Source organism: Octopus bimaculoides, chromosome 7 (genome assembly GCF_046866305.1).
Source record: "Octopus bimaculoides isolate indiv1 chromosome 7, ASM4686630v1, whole genome shotgun sequence".
NCBI lineage: Eukaryota > Metazoa > Mollusca > Cephalopoda > Octopoda > Octopodidae > Octopus > Octopus bimaculoides.
In genome coordinates, this window is record NC_142934.1 from 27,998,568 (window position 1) to 28,017,628 (window position 19,061).

Sequence of the window (19,061 nt, forward strand, 5' to 3'; positions counted from 1 at the left end):
GTTTTGAAAAAGGGTCATGCATGCTGCCTGCCAGCATGGAAAATGGATGTTAAAGGATGATATATGTATGTAGAGAATGACCATGCGAACCAAAGAAGAATGGCGACGAATGGAAACAGGCTCCTTTTAACGTGTCGCACGGTTGACACAAAACATATAATATAACATAAGAGTACTTACATGTGAGTTGCGATGAAATGCCAGCAAGGAAAGAGAGAGACATAATTGTTAAAGATATATATATATATAAAGAGTAATTTTATTAGCGTAGTAAACTGTGTGTCTGTGTGTGCATGCATGCGGCAATATAAATAACACAAAATGTATGACAGGCCGTCGTGTAAACTAGAGTAGGTATACATAAATATGAGTGTGTGAGTGAATGAGAAATACAGAGCATGGATTAAGAGTCCGTAACATAGACGATAAGCATCCTGAACACAAAGATAGGGAAATAGCAGTTCATAGTAGAGAGAATGTCTGTACATAAGATGTTGTGGCCGAATAGCAGAGCTGAAGTGTCACATGTCGTGAGTAAAGTTGAGCTTCGATGCTGCAACTAGTTACTTGGTACAGAAGATTCTTGCAGGTTGTTCTGGCTGTTCTTTCGTGGTGGAAACAATCCACACAAACAGTGTTGAGAAGATTCTTGCAGGTTGCTGTTGGTAGTGTGTACGCTGGTGGGGTCGTGTTGGCGCTGGCGATGAGACTGTAGTAGACAGTAGAACGGTGGTGTTGACGTTGTAGCTGGAAACTGCCTTGAGCTGTGTTCTGTGTGATGGCCAATGACCAGACCTGTGAGCGGTCTGAAATCGAAGACAAACTGGCGTGGATAAAGCAGGGCTGTTTATGGAGAAAAATGGGCTCCAGAAACAGCAGAAAAACACTCTCTCACGTGACCTTAGCAGAAGGCCACATTTGGTCGTATGCACCCTGGCGCGAAACAGAACTGGAGACAAATGCTGTGCAAATAAGAGCCAATCAGGGTAATGGACACAGCAGGGTCCAAGGCGGGCCGAAAGCTAGATGTTACCTGCTATGTTCGCATTCGTAAATAAATACCCGAGAGAGAGGTTTCACTACATATATATATTCATACATACATACATACACACACACACACACACACACACACACACACACACACACACACATATATGTGCTGTGCGTGAGAAGACCCGGCAAGCCAAGTGAGATTGTTGCCAGTGCCCCTGGACTGGCTCTTGTGCGGGTGGCACATAAGATGCACCATTTTGAGTGTGGCCGTTGCCAGTACCGCCTGACTGGCCATCGTAGGATTTTTGAGCGAGATCGTTGCCAGTGCCCCTGGACTGGCTCTTGTGCGGGTGGCACATAAAAGACACCATTTTGAGCGTGGCCGTTGCCAGTACCGCCTGACTGGCCTTCGTGCGGGTGACACGTAAAAGCACCCACTACACTCTCAGAGTGGTGGGCGTTAGGAAGGGCATCCAGCTGTAGAAACTCTGCCAAATTAGATTGGAGCCTGGTGTTGCCATCCGGTTTCACCAGTCCTCAGTCAAATCGTCCAACCCATGCTAGCATGGAAAGCGGACGTTAAACGATGATGATGATGATGAACGATATATATATATATGTGGCTATGTGGTTGAGTAGTTTGTTTTTCAGCCATGTAGTTTTGGTTGCAGTCCCATTGTTTGACATCTTGGACAAGCATCTTCTATAGACCCAGAATGACCAAAGCCCTGTGAGTGGAATTGTTAGGTGGAAACTGAAAGAAATCCATCCTAAATATTTATATGTATTTGCGTGTGTGTGTGTTCTATCGTCCACTTTTTTAAACACCTACCATTCAGTCTATCTATCTTTCTGTCTATATATCTCTTGCATCTTTAAATAGACTGTAGTAACTGTTGTTAGTGCAGTCACATCTGCGAATTACCTTAATGCTAAGCAGTTCTATATGCCTTTGCCAACAAATGTACCACCATATACATTTAAATAATATTAATGTGCTAATTGTATATAGTGCTCAGGTGCACTACATCTCATTAGAAAAGGTAAGAAGATGGAGCAAAAAGCAGCCATAAGCCCAATAAAAACAGCAATGCAAGCTAGAAGTTCATGCACAGTACACAGGATAAAACAGAGAGAGAGAGAGAGAGAGAGAGAGAGACCATTAAAAGAGCCACAAAGAAGAAAAGTTGCACAGGCATATCAAGAATTGTGTTGGCAAATTTTGGAAAGCGTGGAATTTTTGAAGGATGCAATGCCCTGACAGCTAATGACTGACAGTTTAATTCATGCTTCAAGAATTCTGAACTTGAAAAAAATGCTTCCAACAATCATGGGTGCTACACTGTTTTTTGATTCTATAAGCATGATCTATGAGTGATAAAAGTACTGAATTTTAAAAGGCTGCTGAAGTTGGGAAGATGGTGAATAATCTTGTGAGCTCCTACCAAATCAGCTACTAGATGTCAAAACTCTAGTGTGTTGATTCCTAGAGAAGCATGACTTTCAATCTTGAAAATCATGCTTCTCTAGGAGGGGAGGTATTTGTCTCGTGTGTCTCTGGACAGTTTCCAGCAGACCAATATTCTGAATAAAATGCGTTTTCCAGACTGTTTTCATCACATGTATGATGTAGGCAAAAACCACATTCAGGTCAGGTCAGAGTTGTTTCCCTTACTTACCAGTGCAAATATTATTAGTGAAAATAATATTAGTCAATAATAATAATATTTACTGTCTATTTTTCTGTATCACATTTTGCTAAAAATTTTAATGCTCCCTGTTTTGAGTATATTAATACTACCTTACCTGTTATTTTACTTATTGGTCTATCTATTTCTCATTGCATCCATTCATTTGTCTCTTTTTCTTTTACCTTCATTCTTTCTTTTGTGTGTGTTACACACACACATACACATACATATGTGTCTGTTTATTATCTGTGCATTTACATGTCAGTCTATTGCTCTGTGTAGCTATTGCTCTGTGTAGCTATTGCTCTGTCTGTTCACCTTTCTGTCTTGTCCCACTATCTGTTTATCTCATTGTTTCCCATTTTTTTGTCTCTCTGTCCACCTTACTGTTCCTCAGACAATCATCCTCAGTTCAAAATATCATTATTAATTATTGCAAGCTGGCAGAATGTTAGCACACCGGGCAAAATGCTTAGTGGTATTTCATCTGTCCTTATGTTCTGAGTTTGAATTCTGTTGAGGTCAACTTTGCCTTTCATCCTTTCGGGGTTGATGAAATAAGTACCAGTTGAATACTGGGGTCGATGTTATTGACTTACCACCTCCCCCAAAATTCAGAAAGGATTATTATTATTATTATTATTATTATTATTATTATTATTAAGAAGGCAGTGAGCTGGCAGAATCGTTAGCACGCTAGGTGAAATACTTAGCGGTGTTTTGTCTGTCACTATGTTCTGAGTTCAAATTTCACCAAGGTCGACTTTGCCTTTCATCCTTTTGGGGTCAATTAAATAAGTACCTGTTATACACTGGAGTCGATGTAACTGACTTACTCCTCCTCCCAAATTTCAGGCTTTGAGCTTATTGTAGAAAGGATTATTATTATTATTGCAGGCTGGCAGAATCCTTAGCATATGGACAAAATGCTTAGTAACTTTTTATCTGTCATTATGTTCCGAGTTCAAATGTTCCTGAGGTTGACTTTGCCTTTCATCATCTTGGGGTTGATAAAATAAGTATCAGTCAAGTGCTAGGGTTGATATAATTGATTAGCCCCCTCCCTCTAAATTTCAGGCCTTGTCACTATAGTAGAAAGGACTATTGTTACTATTGACTGAATCAGAAGGGTATCTAGTCCTGTCCATTTACATTGTGAATTCAAACCTAACCAATGTTCATTTTACCAGGAGTGGGGAAGTGTTAGTAAAATAGGTACCAGTTGAGTAATAGAGTTAACCTCCCCCAAAGTTTATGACCTTGTGTTTATATATATATATATATATATATATAAAATCAATTTTATAATCATTATTAAAATTTTAATTTACATATTGTTTGTTATAAATTTTTCAGGGTAGCAGTCCACAGGCCATGGCTCTAGCCAGAGAAATCCAGAATAAACTTGGCAGTTTGCAGCAGTTAACCCAGCTGGGAATTGCTAACACAGAACGTAGTGGGATCCGTAAGCCTGCTCCTACAGTATCTGGCAAGGTAGAACAAGCCCAGAGATGGTTAGCTAATCCAGGACTTGATGATAAAGGACTTGGTAAGGACATGTTTTTACTTATTTTATTTTATTTGATTTACACCACTAACATTAGCCTAATATATTTATTGTAAGGGTTGCTATTTTGTTAAATTGGACATACTTAATATTGTTGGCTTTGGTAACTTGGAAACTCTCATTGAATCAGGTAGCTTAGCTCCAGCTTATCTTAAGTTCTATTTTTTTCATCAGCCTTATAGGAATGTTTGTCACTATTAGTATTATTAATGTTGAGAGTAAAGCAACAAAATTTGCTAGAACATCAGAAAAAACGTTCTGTGGTATGTGTCTTGGCTCTTTATGTTGTAAGTTCAAGTCCCTCTGAGATCAACCTTGCCTTTCATCCTTCAAGAGTCAAAATAAATTTCCTCTCAAGCACTGTGGTCAGTGGTATTGGCTTATTCCCTCCCTGCTTCTCTCAAAATCGTTGGCTTTGTGCCTAAATCAGAAACACTTATTAATGCAGAAAGAAAGATGGTGGAGTTTCGAAATGTTGGACTCAATAGCTAAATATATTTCATTCTGTCCCCATAAGTTCAACTATCATTGGGATCTATTTGAGCTTTCATCTTTCTCAGTTACCCTAGGTCAGTAAATAATCATCAATCATACTAGTTATAAACTGGTGTTGATTTAATTGTCTGTATATCTCATTTACAAATGTATGGCTTTGGTATCATTATTGATGCTAACCACATTTTCATTGAAATACACTGCTTCTGTTTTCAATTAATATTAAAAATAACAAGGAATTTAATAAACTAACTTTGTCATTATTAACCTGAAGTTTGGAACATAAGTTAACATGAAATTTTGATAGATTTTAAAATTAGATCACTTTAATACAGGAAGTTTTTATCATAGATCTAAGGATAGCCTTAAGTTTTTGGTATCAAGAAGATTAACCATTTTGGTACAAGACTTCAAAATTTATTGTTTTATCTTCAGTTTATTTAATTTTTTTTTTTTTAGCAATTTTTTAATACTGCTTTAAGTCTGAAGCTCTTTAATTTTCTTTCCCTTTCTGTAAGGCCTGAGTAACATTGTATTATTCCTGAGTAACAATTTGCCTATGGTTTTATGTTATTTATCTTCACTTTGTGTTATCCAGGTGAACAAGCTACACGCATGGTTGTTGCTGATGGGCGCAAAGTGGCCGAATCCTTGACTGGACCACAAAGAGCAGAGCTCCTTCGTCTTTGTGATGAGACTGAAATATTAACCAATCAGTTGGCAGATATGATCCGAAGGGGACAGGTAATGATACTATCTGGAAATCTTGCCTTTAATATTTTTATAGTATTCTATGTGTTCTTCGTTTTTTTATTTTTTTTATCTCTATGACAATCATTTAACTAATCTACCACCCTAAGTCTACTTTGGGTAGTTGAAATAATCTGTAGCTTGCGTGCCTTTTATGGAGTCCATTCTGTTGCAATCATTCGGGGCAGAGATCTCTGGTTGGAGATAACTTGATTGTGACTCTATATCTATGTTAGAAATTATTATTAGCTTTGTCAAGGTAGTGGATTAGCTGAATCATTAGAATATTGCAAAAAATGCCTTGTGGTATTTCTTTTGGTTCCTTGTGTATTGATTCAAATCATGCTGAGGTCACCTTTGCCTTTCCTCTTTTTGCAGTTGATAAAATGAAATACCTTCCAAGTACTGGGGTCAGTGTTATTAATTAACACCCTCTTCTTTAAAGAATTGCTATCCTTGTACCTAAATTAGAAACCATTATGCCATTATTAACAAATTGATAAAAAAAAAAAATGGGTTCTTTTGGGTTTCACATTTCATAAAAATTATGTTAAATTCTTTCTGGCCTTAGGCTACTTTTCTGAAAGATAAAAAAGCAATGTCAAACAGATAAAAATGCTAGTTGTAATCAGATTTAAATTCAATTTTCATATACTTTTGTATGTTTTTTGTTTTCAACTTCAAAAAAAAAAAAATTGATATTACTAATATTTATATTTTTTAAATCAATCAGGGTAATACTCCTCAAGCTCAAGCATGTGCACGCCACTTATCTGAGAAGTTACATGCTCTGAAGAACAAAATCGGTGAAGGCCTTGTTAATCAGGTATTGTCAGTTATTCACAAAACTAAATGTTAATTTAAACTTTTTCTACCATTCTCATCTCCAACACAATCCTCAGAATTTATTCCTAAAACCAAATGGAATATTTCAAAACACAGATATCAAAATAAATGTCATATATTTGAAAGTAATAATGTTAAGTACAATAATATATCTGAATGTAATAGCATCAAGTTGCTGAAGCTTGGAACAAACTACCTGCATCAGTTGTTAGTTACCGAGACATTGTCTCCTTTAAAACCTCCATGCTTCCTGAAATTCACCAAAACTACACCTGATATCTCCCTCCATATGCATGCACACATATATACCATGCCTCATACACTGTTCACTTACCTAACTTTTGTACATAATTCTATGTACTGTACATGCACCTTTGATGAGTTGTAGTGCACCTGAGCACTATACACAATTAGTTCATTATTATATATATATATATATATATATATATATATATATATATATATATATATATATATGTATGTATGTATAAAGGTAACAACATTGCATGATAATCTACCCCTTCTATAACAGTGGTGGACCCAAGGAGGGGCCTGAGGGGCACGTTCCCCCTTCAAAAAAAGAAGTGCAACCTTCTAAATAATGTTATTATGCCCTTTTCTCCTGGAATTGTATTCCCTTCTGACCTTGTACCCTCCGTTTGAAAAATTCCTGGGACCACGCCTGCATACCATTGTCTTCAGACATTTTACCAATGAATTGGTTAATAGTAATAATTTAATATTTTCTTTTTGTTTTATTACAACAGGTGGCAGAGGACTTCATTGATATGACCACCCCTCTGAAGCAGTTGAGTGATGCTGCAGTTGTTCCTCTTGGTAAGTTCTAATAACAGCTGTTGAATCTTTCTGAGTGTGTGTGTGTGTGTGTGTGTGGTTTTGAGCTGGTCAGTGAATGCTTGGTATAATGGCTTGCATTTTGATAAGAACTGCTACAGTTGTCTCAGGAGGGGTACAAATCGGAACTGCATCTCATCTATGCTAATTTTCATCCTAATTAATTGTTATATAATCCTTTGCAGTCATGACTGTGTGGCTAGGAATTTGCTCTCCAATCATGTGGCTTTGGATTCTTCTCCACTGTATAACACCTTGAGCAAGTGTCTTCTATGGCTCCTGGCTGACCTTGCGAAAGAATTTGGTTGGTGGGATATATATCTATCACACACACATATATACATATGTGTGTGACATATATATTTCATCACTCCTTGCATGCATGTATATGGGTGTGAGTTTGTTTGTGTCTCCTTGCCTTTATATAGCATGATGTTTGTAAATGAGCATCACTGTCATACAAGCAGTGTGGTTGTTTCCCAATCTTCAATCAAAACATGTTTGACTATAGGAAATATTACCATGCTTAGAAATTGGTGATGGTAGGTCACATGAAGGGCATCAAGCTATTGAGGATCTCTCAAAAAATTCTATCTGATTCATGTAAAGATGGAAAAGTGGGTGTTAAAACAATGATGATGATATTAGTATGCTGTCATGTTGCCTAACTGAAACTTTAATTTACCTAATATTCTGGATTATATATTAATATGATAATATCAATTTTTAACTTGGATTCTCATCATTATATTTCTAGGAGTGCCTGGCCGAGAACAAAAATTTGAGGAAAAAGCACGTAACTTTTTAAGTCAGTCAGCAAAACTTGCTGAAACTGCCAACATGGTGGCAACTGCTGGTGGCTGTGCAAACAAGAAAACTGTTGAGGCTATTTTTAGTACTTCTGCTCAGGTAAGACTTCTTTTTTATTCATGCAAAAAGGACCCCTGCTAGTGCCACATAAAAAGCACCCCTGCTGGTGCCATATACAAAGCACCTGTGCTGGCACCATGTAAAAAGCACCCATGCTAGTGCCAAATAAAAAGCACTGGTGCTGGTTCCACATAAAAAGCACTCATGCTGGTGTTATATAAAAAAAGCACCCAGTACATTCATAATGTGGTTGGCATTAGGAAGGGCATCCGGTTGTGGAAACCATGCCAAAACAGGCATTTGGAGCCTGGTGCAGCTCTCCAGCTTGTCAGCTTCTGTCAAACGGTCCAACCTATGCCAGCATGGAAAAATGGATGTTAGATGATGATGATGATGATTCTCATTATGCCAAAGTATTTTGGAACAATTTAGGGTAAATTAAAAATTCCTTATTTGCTTTGTGTACAGTGGAATCTGGATGGATTATTTGAATATATTTTTAATATATTTAGGCAGGTTCAGACTCAAAATATGCTGGTGGCTGTAGGGTACTTCATAGGAGAATAACATGTCTCTTTAATGACAATAGCGTGTTTAATGCACTTGGCTCATTGGCACATGGGGTTCTGAGGCACCAGTGCTTCAACATGTTATGGACTTTCAAATATCTGGAGACAGTTATACTTGAAACAGTGTGTTTTAAAAATCATTTGTTACATTTGAAGTTTTAACGAAACTTTAGAAATTGTTTTCAAAGATTTTTTTACACTACATTTTCCATTTCCATTGTTTTAGCCACTGACTGTCTTCAGATGTCCTATTCATACCTGTGTACTTTATTTCTAATGTAGGTTAACATCAATATTTTAATGAATACACCACCATTGCATAGCATCTATTTTAGCGCAGATCTTATCCACGAAATATATGTTCAGTATGTGACTCTATAATATTTATTACAGGCCAATGACTTGTCTCCTCAAGTTGTAAATGCTGCCAAAATAGTTCTGATCAATCCTACTAACCAAGCTGCTGTTGACCACTTTGATCTTCTGAAGAAACAGTGGACTGAGAACATGGAGCGTCTACGGACATTGGTCGATGAGGCCACTGATACAGAAGCTTTTATTCTTGCCACAGGTAAGTTAGAAACTGATCTAATGTGTTGATATTACATGCTGTTTCTGTGTTCAAGTGAAGATTTATTTATTTATTTTTTTGTATTGAAAATACACATATTCATTTCATCTTCACCATTACTTTAAAGTTTGGTTTTTATGCAGATATGAACTGGATATGTTTGCAGTATTGCTGTTTTACCTCAATGTTTCAACTTGTTAATGTTTACAGACACTCTCTTTCTCTCTCTCTCTCTATACATACACACACACACATATATATGTGTGTGTGTGTGTGTGTGTGTGTGTAAATGAATGACAACACTTGTATGAAGGTGACACACATACATAAGTGTGTGTTGCATTTGATATTGTTTCTGGTTACATTTTGTTTTTTATGAGGTGGTGGCTGAAATTATTGTGATTAGATATACTCACTACAATGAAGTTAGTGACTCAAATGCCAAATATCATCTTACAAAGCTTTGAGCACTCACTTATCTTACTTTGGCTTAATCCTTTACACTTGATTGAAACATTATCCCTGTTCCTTTTTAATATGTTATTTCTAAAATTAGTCACATGACATGTTTGGGACATGGCCAAGTTTAATATGACATAAAATATGCGTATGCACGTGTGTGTGTGTGCTCACAACTTGTGAAGCTAGTTGTGCTAAGTTATTGAGCCCATAGTCCATACTTCAGCTTTGCTGATACTCTATGAAGCTCATGTGCTATTCACATCACCTCTATAGGATGGTTCTACTGCTACATAAAACCATTCTAGGTTACATCTAAAAGAAAGCCTTTCAACTAATTAATAAATATACACTCATCAACATACTTCAACCATAAGCTTACAGAAATGTTATTTCCTATCTCTATATCTTCAACTTCTACCCTAACAGCCTGTGCTTCTCTGAGCTAGCTAATTGAATACTCAGGTTCACTGTCTTTCACTGTCCTATCACCACTATTATCTCATCCCCTTCTCCCATCTACTGTCTCTCATCTCCCTTCCTAATTCTTCCTCTCCAGAATTATAACCCTTCAGAATCTCCTATGTCCCTCCTTTGCATTTTTCATGCAGACATTGACTTCCAGATATTCAAGCTAGATACTGGTTGCATCATTACCACGAAATCTGAGAGAAACCTGCAAAGGTCATGAGCTCTTCTTTTGCTTGCTTTAGCTAAATTATTAAAGGGAAAAGTTTTCAAGCATTGTTGGTTAAGTATGGCTACTGTTTTTTTTTTAAATGGTAAGCTCATCCATTTGATAAATAGAGATCAATAAAAAGAGCATCTGACTACACACTGGGGTCGATATGATTCACTAAAATCTTTGAAGGTGTTCCCCAGCTTGGCCAAAATCCGATGACTGAGACCAGTAAAAGAACAGAAGTATCTTAATTTGGAAATGTAGAATAAATGTTTTAGTGATGTTTGGGGATCATCAGTTAGCTACCACAATAAAACAGTTTTTAATGATTTAGCTAGCACAATAATAATTGTGTTGGTTAAATCATTAAAAACTGTTTTATTGCACTCTCTCTTGCATGTGTGCGCACGCGCGCGCGCACACACACACACACACACACACACACACACACACACACACACACACACACACACACACGTGCCTACATGCTGTTATTTAAATATTTTCTCTTCTTTTCCAGAACAAGGAATTCAGAAAGACAAAGAAAAGGTTGAAGAAGGAATTCGAACCATCAATCCTCCAATTATAGTTACTAACGCTTCCAATATTGCTCGGCGTGCAAACCGTGTACTGCAAGTTGCTCAACAAGAAGCAGAGAACAGTGAAGATCCACAGTTTGTGGAAAAAGTTAATTCTGCTTCTGATGTCCTGAAATCTAGTAGGTTCAAATTAGCATTTAGATTACTCTTTCAAATGTAATACTTATTTAGTCACATTATTTTGAATTAATCATGCATTATCTTGTAGCTTTGAGATTTCAATGATGTGATTGTTTATTTTTAGAATGATATTGTAGGGTATGTGTAAGATGTCAGATCTGACCATATTGAACATAAAACAGGTAGAATATTTTGGCTGGATATGGCTGGTTTAAAGGTTAAAGGGATGTCCTTTATTTTTCATTTTCTTTCTCAATACCAATATTGTTTGTTTCTTAAACTTATATAATCACGAGAAATTGAAGAGAATAGCTGTGATCTATACTGGCATTTTAGATATTTCTTCTCTCCATGATGCACCAAATAACTGAAATTTACTTAGCTTTTATATAACAAATTTTTTCATGCCTGTAAAATTTAAATTCTTTGTACATAACATTTAATAATAACACTATCACATTACCAAAGATTTGATCGTTGTATTCACTTGTACTGTGTGCCACACTAGAATATTTATCCTCACCATGTACACACATACCACTTTTAATTGCTGTCAGGCTTTATTAGGTAAAACAAAAACCCAACGTTTTTTTAATGAAGAAACTGCAATTTTCAGTTTTATACAGGGCCTCAGTTTTCTTTTTAGAACAACTCAACAAAAATTTTCTCACTCATACCAATTTATTGTTTATTGTTATTGTAGGTTAATTCTGCTTGAGCAGAACTTATAGTTGACTGAAGTAAGCTTTCAGTTTTTACATATAGCTATAGTCACTCAATATATATATATATATATATACATAGATAGATACATAGATAGATACATACATATATATATATATATATATATATATATATATATATACACATAGATATATGCATATACATATATATGCATATATACATATATATATATATATATATATATATATATATATATATATATATATATATATATATAGAGAGAGAGAGAGAGAGAGAGAGAGAGAGAGAGAGAGAGAGAGAGAGAGAGATATTAATATTTCTAAGTCTCTATAAAGGAGACTACGGCAGCGGTACTGGAAATTAATAGTTATCGCCAAGCCAACATGGCAGTCCCAAAATTAGGACGAAAGCTGCCGTGAATTAGCTCCAAGAAGCCATCGCCTCTAGCTAGCTATGTGACACACGAAACCTGTGTCCTTTATAACCTTCGAACAGGGGAGGTCAGCAGTTTCCCCTTGCTGGTTTGGCATCTGCAGACTAGTTTCTGGTCTGCATTGACAAGGGGCAACACCCTGAAACTAGTCTGCAGATGCCAAACCAGCAAGGGGAAGCTGCTGACCTCCCCTGTTCGAAGGTTATAAAGGACACAGGTTTCGTGTGTCACATAGCTAGCTAGAGGCGATGGCTTCTTGGAGCTAATTCACGGCAGCTTTCGTCCTAATTTTGGGACTGCCATGTTGGCTTGGCGATAACTATATATATATATATATATATATATATATATATATATATATATATATATTGTAAAACAAGTTGTACTAAAGTTTAGGAATTGAATCCTGCAAGAATTTAAATATAATAGGAATTTTTGTTCTAAAGAAATTGGGCTGCTCTATAGAAATTACTACATTGGTTTATAATCAACAATAATTTAATCCTTAAATATTCATAGCTACAATTGTTGCTGATTGCATCTGAAATTTGATAATAATAATAATAATATTTTGGTGTATCAGCACAGACCCTGTATATGTACCAGTGTTTAAAACCAATATTTAAGAATCTTCAAATAAAAGTGTTGACCTGAATGATAAAATGAATGCTTCAAAATCAATCCTCGATCAAGGTCAGGAATATTATTTGATACCATATTATATATGATGACATCATAGTGAACCAAGTCTGTGACCTAAAGTTGATTCCTAATTGTGACTATTTTATGTATTCTGCTAATGTCTTTTGATAAGGCATAGATATTACAATTCCTATTTCCCCAACTCTTGGGCCTGATCACTTTGAGATATCTATGATAGTGTGCTTGGAATGTATAAATATTTAAATCCTTATTTTATGAGTTGTATGTGAGTATATGATGAAATTTTAGTTCAAGTTCTCTTGGTTACTTTCCGTGCATTTTTTTTTTTTTGGTTGAAATTGAGATGTTTTCATGAATTGAAATTAATGAGATTGCTTATTATTATAAAGTAAGTCTAAATTAGAAATTAGAATTTAAGTCCATTATAAAAGGTAAATGTTTGCAAAATACCTTTGTGCAATGCAGATGAAGTGATGTCAATGAATGGAAACCAGAAGAAAAGATATTCTATTGTTTTAAATACATAGGTGGTTTAATGACCTTTTTCAAATACTGAGGCCGACTTTATCTTTTGTCCTTTTGAGGTTGATAAAATAAGTAGTAGTTGAGCATTGGGATCAATGTGACTTCCCCCTCCCCTCAAAATTGCTGGCCTTGTGCCATAAATTAGAAAGAATTATTTTTGTTGTTTTTGGTTTAGATTATTCAGTTCTGATTGTGATTTTTGAAAATATCTCAAATTGAGAATTTATGAATTTGAAGTTAACACTGTTATGTTTGTATAATTTGTGTTCCTTGATTGCATATTTTAATAGCAATTACCCCAATGGTGAAGGAAGCGAAGTCGGTCTCTATCGACCCCAAAGATCAGGTTGCTGCAAACAATTGGCGCAAAACAAACAATTCAGTATGTATCTCTCTTTCTCTCTTATTCTTTCCTTCCCCCTCTCTCTCATGTTGTTGGAGAGGAGATCCAATTTTTTAAGGGCTCAGAATTTTAGAATGAAGAATGAAGATTTTTGTTTGCCCCTTCCTACTTGTCTCCTCTTACAGTCTATCTCCTCTCACATATATGTACTGTAGAATTGTAAAGTTAAGGAAGGACAGGTGTGAGAACCCTCTCTGTCTCAACAGAATTACTTTTCATTGTCTCTCACCACTGATAATGGTAGATCATAACTGATAAACCTGAAAATAAGGAAGCTGTCACTAAAAACTGCTTTACAATAATGATTAAATCTGTATTCCTTGTTCTATACTTTGAATAAGGCTAACTTTGAAAGTTCACTCAAATGGCATCAATGTTGTTATTGTTGCTGACCTCTGTTTAGTTCAAGCCTAAAAACACCGATTTATGATCAAGAGCATTCTAGCTTTGAGCATTTGTCTTTTTAGGGTATCAAGATCTATATTACCCTATGTGCCCTTGTTTTTAAGATGATATAGATCTTAGGGAAATTTGTAGCTGGTTGAGTAACTAGATAGACGACACCTTGTTGGCTCTATTGGCATCAATGAGGAAGAAGTGAAAAGTTTTGTCATTTACATTGACTCCCTATGCAATCTACCCTATCACTTTTGCATTCTCTACCTCCCTTTTCCCTCATTTCCCCCTGCCTCTAATCCCTTCCTTTCCCCATGTTCCCTGCCCACTCTCCCAGAAGTTTTAGTAGCTACTCTACTATTATTTTACTTTCTCCACTATCACCCTATAATACCTATAAATCTGTTCCTGTCATTTTGCTTTATCCTTCCTCATCTCTTTGCCTATAATTATTGCTCATCCTGTATTCTCCTTCAGTTATAGGGATTGCTTTAGGCCCTTAGCCTTGCAAGGTACAAGGTAATTAACAGTATTGGTAGTACCATGAGAAAAGCCTCCAGTATTCCCTGTAAGGTGGCTGATATTAGGAAAGGCATCTTTCCATAGAAACCATGCCAAAGTAGACATGGAACATGATGCAGTCCTACATATCATCCGATCCTGTTGAGCCATCCAATCCATGCCAGCATGGAACATGGATGTTAAATGATGATAATGATTTATCCATTGAATCTAATTTGTATGAATTTATCTCCTTTTTGTTTCTCTTTTGTTTATTACAGTTAATATCTGCTGTTGGCCAGGTGAGAAAATCTGTTATGGTAACACCAAAAGAGGAGAACAGATACACTCAAGCCTTCCCACCCCCACCAGATATGTCTCAACTGAGTATCTCAGGTAAAAATATCTCAGAATATCAGATATGGGCAATATTCATCTTCTGAAGTTGTAAACAGTTTCTTTATTTGTATTACTGCTGATTATAACTTCTTTGTACCTCTGATGCATATATTATTATTCCACACACATAGTTGATGATAAACTCTGTTTTCTGTTGCTGTAATTTTTTTTTTTACATTTAAGCTCTTTTTATTTTGTTTTCTTTGTACACTTGATACCACTTTTTTGGTGTGCATTTTAATAGTTTACTCTGTAGAAGAATCTTTTCTACAATCTCACATTTATATTTGTGCATGTAATATATCTTCTGTACCCCTATGGTCTGTATATATATTTATATATAAACATATGCATGTGTTTGTATGTATATATAGATACTATGTATATATTTATGTATAAACATATTATGTGTATTTATGTGTATATAAATACTATATATATGTATGTTAAATGCTCGTATCTGTGTTTGTATATGTACATAAGTGTGTGTGTTTGTAAGTGTATATATGTGTTTAAGTATGTTATGTATGTGTGTGTATATCTATATATCTATCTTTCTCTCTCTCTCTCTCTCTATATATATATATATATATCTGTATATTATAATTGTATTCTGGTAGTCACTTTGACCATTTAAAACTAACATCTGTTGCTATATTTATTTATATTGGTATTTTGTAACATAATTTTACATAATCACATCATTTCTAGTTTTATAAATTCATTATTGCTGTCTATATTGTATGTTTGAACCTCAAGCATCATAATGTATTACCTGGATTTTCTATCTTTTATAGGCATTACTTCTTTTTTTTTATTTGTGTGTTCACTTAAAAAATTTTTTTATTATTTTTCTCCACAGCATTGCATAAATTGTTTTATCACATATCTATTATATAATTCCCTAATTAAACAAATGGAAACAGAATAGTACTCACATATTAACATGTATGCGTACATGTGTGCATGCAGTTTTATATATCTGTTGGTAATACAATCATATTTTAGTAGTCACATAAACCAATTAAAACAACTATATGCTGCAATATTTAATTCTTATTATATTAGCATTTTGCAGCAAATATATCAGCATTTCACATCCAGCTTCCATGCTGGCATAGGTTGATGGTTAAAAGCCTATATTAGATTGGGTTCATCCAGGTTCCTAATCTAATGCAAGTTTTTAACCACGTAACCCATGCCAGCTGGAAAGCAGTTGTTATAAGATGACAGTGATGATATATTTGCAACCAAATGCTGTTCAAAGTTGATGATTACTCCATCATTACTCAGTTTCTCACCATAAAACATCTTTCAGGCAGCAAAAATATATTCATAGTAACAGACTGAATTATAACTTCCGAAGCATTGGTAGAAATTCTGTAATCAATTGTGTCACTCGTAGGAATGGGGGTATTGCTACTATTAGTTTAGTTATAGAAGGTTCTAAGTTTGAGTCATGATCACATCACACTCCTCTGGAACTTCACCAGAAAGATAGATGCAAATAGGCCAGACATCATACTGAAAGACTTCAGACAAAAATTATGCCTCCTCATTGATATGACTGTCCCAATCGATATAAACGTATCTGTCAAGACCTACCAAAAACTGAGCAAATATAAAGATCTTGAAATAGAAATTAGCAAAATGTGGAATCTGAAGATGAAAACAATACCTATTGTCATAGGTGCCTTGGGAATGACAGCAAAACGGACTGATTACTACCTAGCTCAGATACCAGGAAACCCCAAAATGGCCGAAGTTCAAAAGATAGTACTCATGGGAACTGCCCATATCCTACGTAAAATACTGTCTATGTGATCTCAAATTTTAAAACAAACACATAATTTTCTTATGGTTTCTTAAACATTCACTAGAACAAAACTGTACAAATCCAAATATATGGTACCCTAGGCATAACACCTACATGAACTTCTAACTTGTTGTCTCTTGAGGTCTCTGGGTGAGACTTGGATCCAACTTGTACAAATGCAAAGCAAAAGTCAAGCATAAAATAATAATAATATTTATAATAACTAGAGTATAACAAACCAGACCTAGTGGTTATGGGCAAGGTGTACCACATGGTATATAATTGATATTGTGTGCCCCTTTGACCCACGATTAATCAAGAAGGAAGGTGGAAGAATAGACATATACAATCCTCTTAAGTACAAAATAGCCCAGTTATGGAAAATGAAGAATGTGAAGATAGTGCAATTATTGTTGGATCCTTGGAGACAGTATCAGAAGGCATCGAGGAATATAAAGGAAATCTGAATAGAGTGCCCAGTAGAACTGTTACAAAAGGCTTACCTCCTTGGCACCAGAATAATAAAGGAAGTATTAGCTTGTTGAAAAGAACAGATAACATGGTACTGTAAGTTGCAGGTAGCAAGCCTAGTACACATGCAAGACTCCAGGATTTCCAACAAAACCTGAGTTAAAAAGAATAATAATGATAATAATAACAATAATAGTAATATATTTGATAATGGCCAGTGATAACCCAGTTGAAATGTAGTATAGATATAAATATTAAAATCTGTGTCTTTTTATTTTTAAAAATTTTTTTTATTAAAGATGAAGTTAATGAGCTTACACGTCTGAAACCGCCACTTACCTACAAATTATTTGACCAGTTGTTTTTCTTTCTTTTTCCATTTCGTTTTTTCATTTTTTTTTTCTAATTCATTTCTGATTTTTAGGAAACAACATCATCAGCAGTAACAACAAATGCAACAATAATGTTATGAAATTTATTTTCTAATTGATTTTTTAAATTTTTGTTTCAGATGCTACTTGTGTGTGTACATATATATATGTATGTGTTGTTTGCTTGTCTTTGTTGTAATTAATAATTTATGCTCATTGGCAGAATTGGTAGTGTCGAGCAAAATATTTGGTGGTATTTTGTAGTAACTCTTAAGTCCTGAGTTCAAATCTCACCAGGGTTGAATTTTACCTCTCATCCTTCCATGGTTAATAACATAAATACCTGTCTAGTAAGTACTGGGGTCAATGTAATTGACTATAGCCAACTCCTGAATTTAAGTCTTGTGTGCCTATGTTTCAAATTAATAATTATGTTATGCTGGTGTCACTTTAGTTTGTTGTCTGTTTGTGTTTTAAATGTGAATGTGAATTAAATGTGAATGTAATTAACATGCAATATTTGGTTGTAAATGACAATGTATTGTTGTTTGTGATTATCTTCTATTTACATGTTAGCTTGATAAAAAGGAGTGGAGGAACACAGCTCCTCATCTCCTTCTCCGACTAATTCAACTTTTTTAGTACTTAACTAGAATGTGAGTTAAACATATGGATAAGAAATGTGATTGAAACAACTTCATTCAAGAGCTATTCTCTGCTATTCCATTTTTGTGTGAGAGCAGGATTCAGCCCTTAAACTCCAAACTATTGACTTGTTCATTAGTTATTTCTCTGTTTTCACTGACCAGCTAGACTGATTGACAGATAAGCAATTGGTTGAGAGAAGTCCAACTTATCTAAAGCACACCCTGACCCAATCTTATTGGAAGTAACAAGATGTCTATTGTAATTCTTGTCAGTGATACAAATACAAACGTCTGTGATAGCTATCTATTTTGAAGAACAGTTGAGAGAATGGCTAAAATATTGAACTATTGCTCTTTAATCCCTACAGCCAACACTGTTTTTGTCTCCTTGGAGAAAACAAACAAACTCACCTTACTTTAGCATACACCAGCTGACCATATATATTATATATATATATATATATATATATATATATATATATATATATATATATATATATATATATATATATATATGAGTGTGTGTTAGCTGGTGGCTTTAAGATTTTGACAGCATGATTGTTTATTTTTAGAATAACATTCTAGGGTAAATGTGTGTGATAGGCCAGATCTGGCCATTTTTGAAGATGAAATGAGTAGAATATTTGAGCTGGATATGGCC

General features: G+C 35.0%; 1 protein-coding gene across 15 annotated transcripts in view; it reads left to right on the top strand.

Moving 5' to 3' along the window:
* LOC106880561 (vinculin) overlaps positions 1-19,061 on the top strand; it is a 117,933-nt gene that overhangs the window by 48,377 nt on the left and 50,495 nt on the right. For all 15 annotated transcript variants that reach the window (XM_089355053.1, XM_089355051.1, XM_089355055.1 and 12 more), the window contains exons 8-16: positions 4,044-4,236; positions 5,348-5,493; positions 6,233-6,325; positions 7,113-7,182; positions 7,958-8,109; positions 9,033-9,210; positions 10,872-11,069; positions 13,687-13,778; positions 14,978-15,092. In XM_089355053.1, the coding sequence (XP_089211179.1) occupies positions 4,044-4,236; positions 5,348-5,493; positions 6,233-6,325; positions 7,113-7,182; positions 7,958-8,109; positions 9,033-9,210; positions 10,872-11,069; positions 13,687-13,778; positions 14,978-15,092 (1,237 nt within the window). The remainder of the gene's footprint in view (positions 1-4,043; positions 4,237-5,347; positions 5,494-6,232; positions 6,326-7,112; positions 7,183-7,957; positions 8,110-9,032; positions 9,211-10,871; positions 11,070-13,686; positions 13,779-14,977; positions 15,093-19,061) is intronic.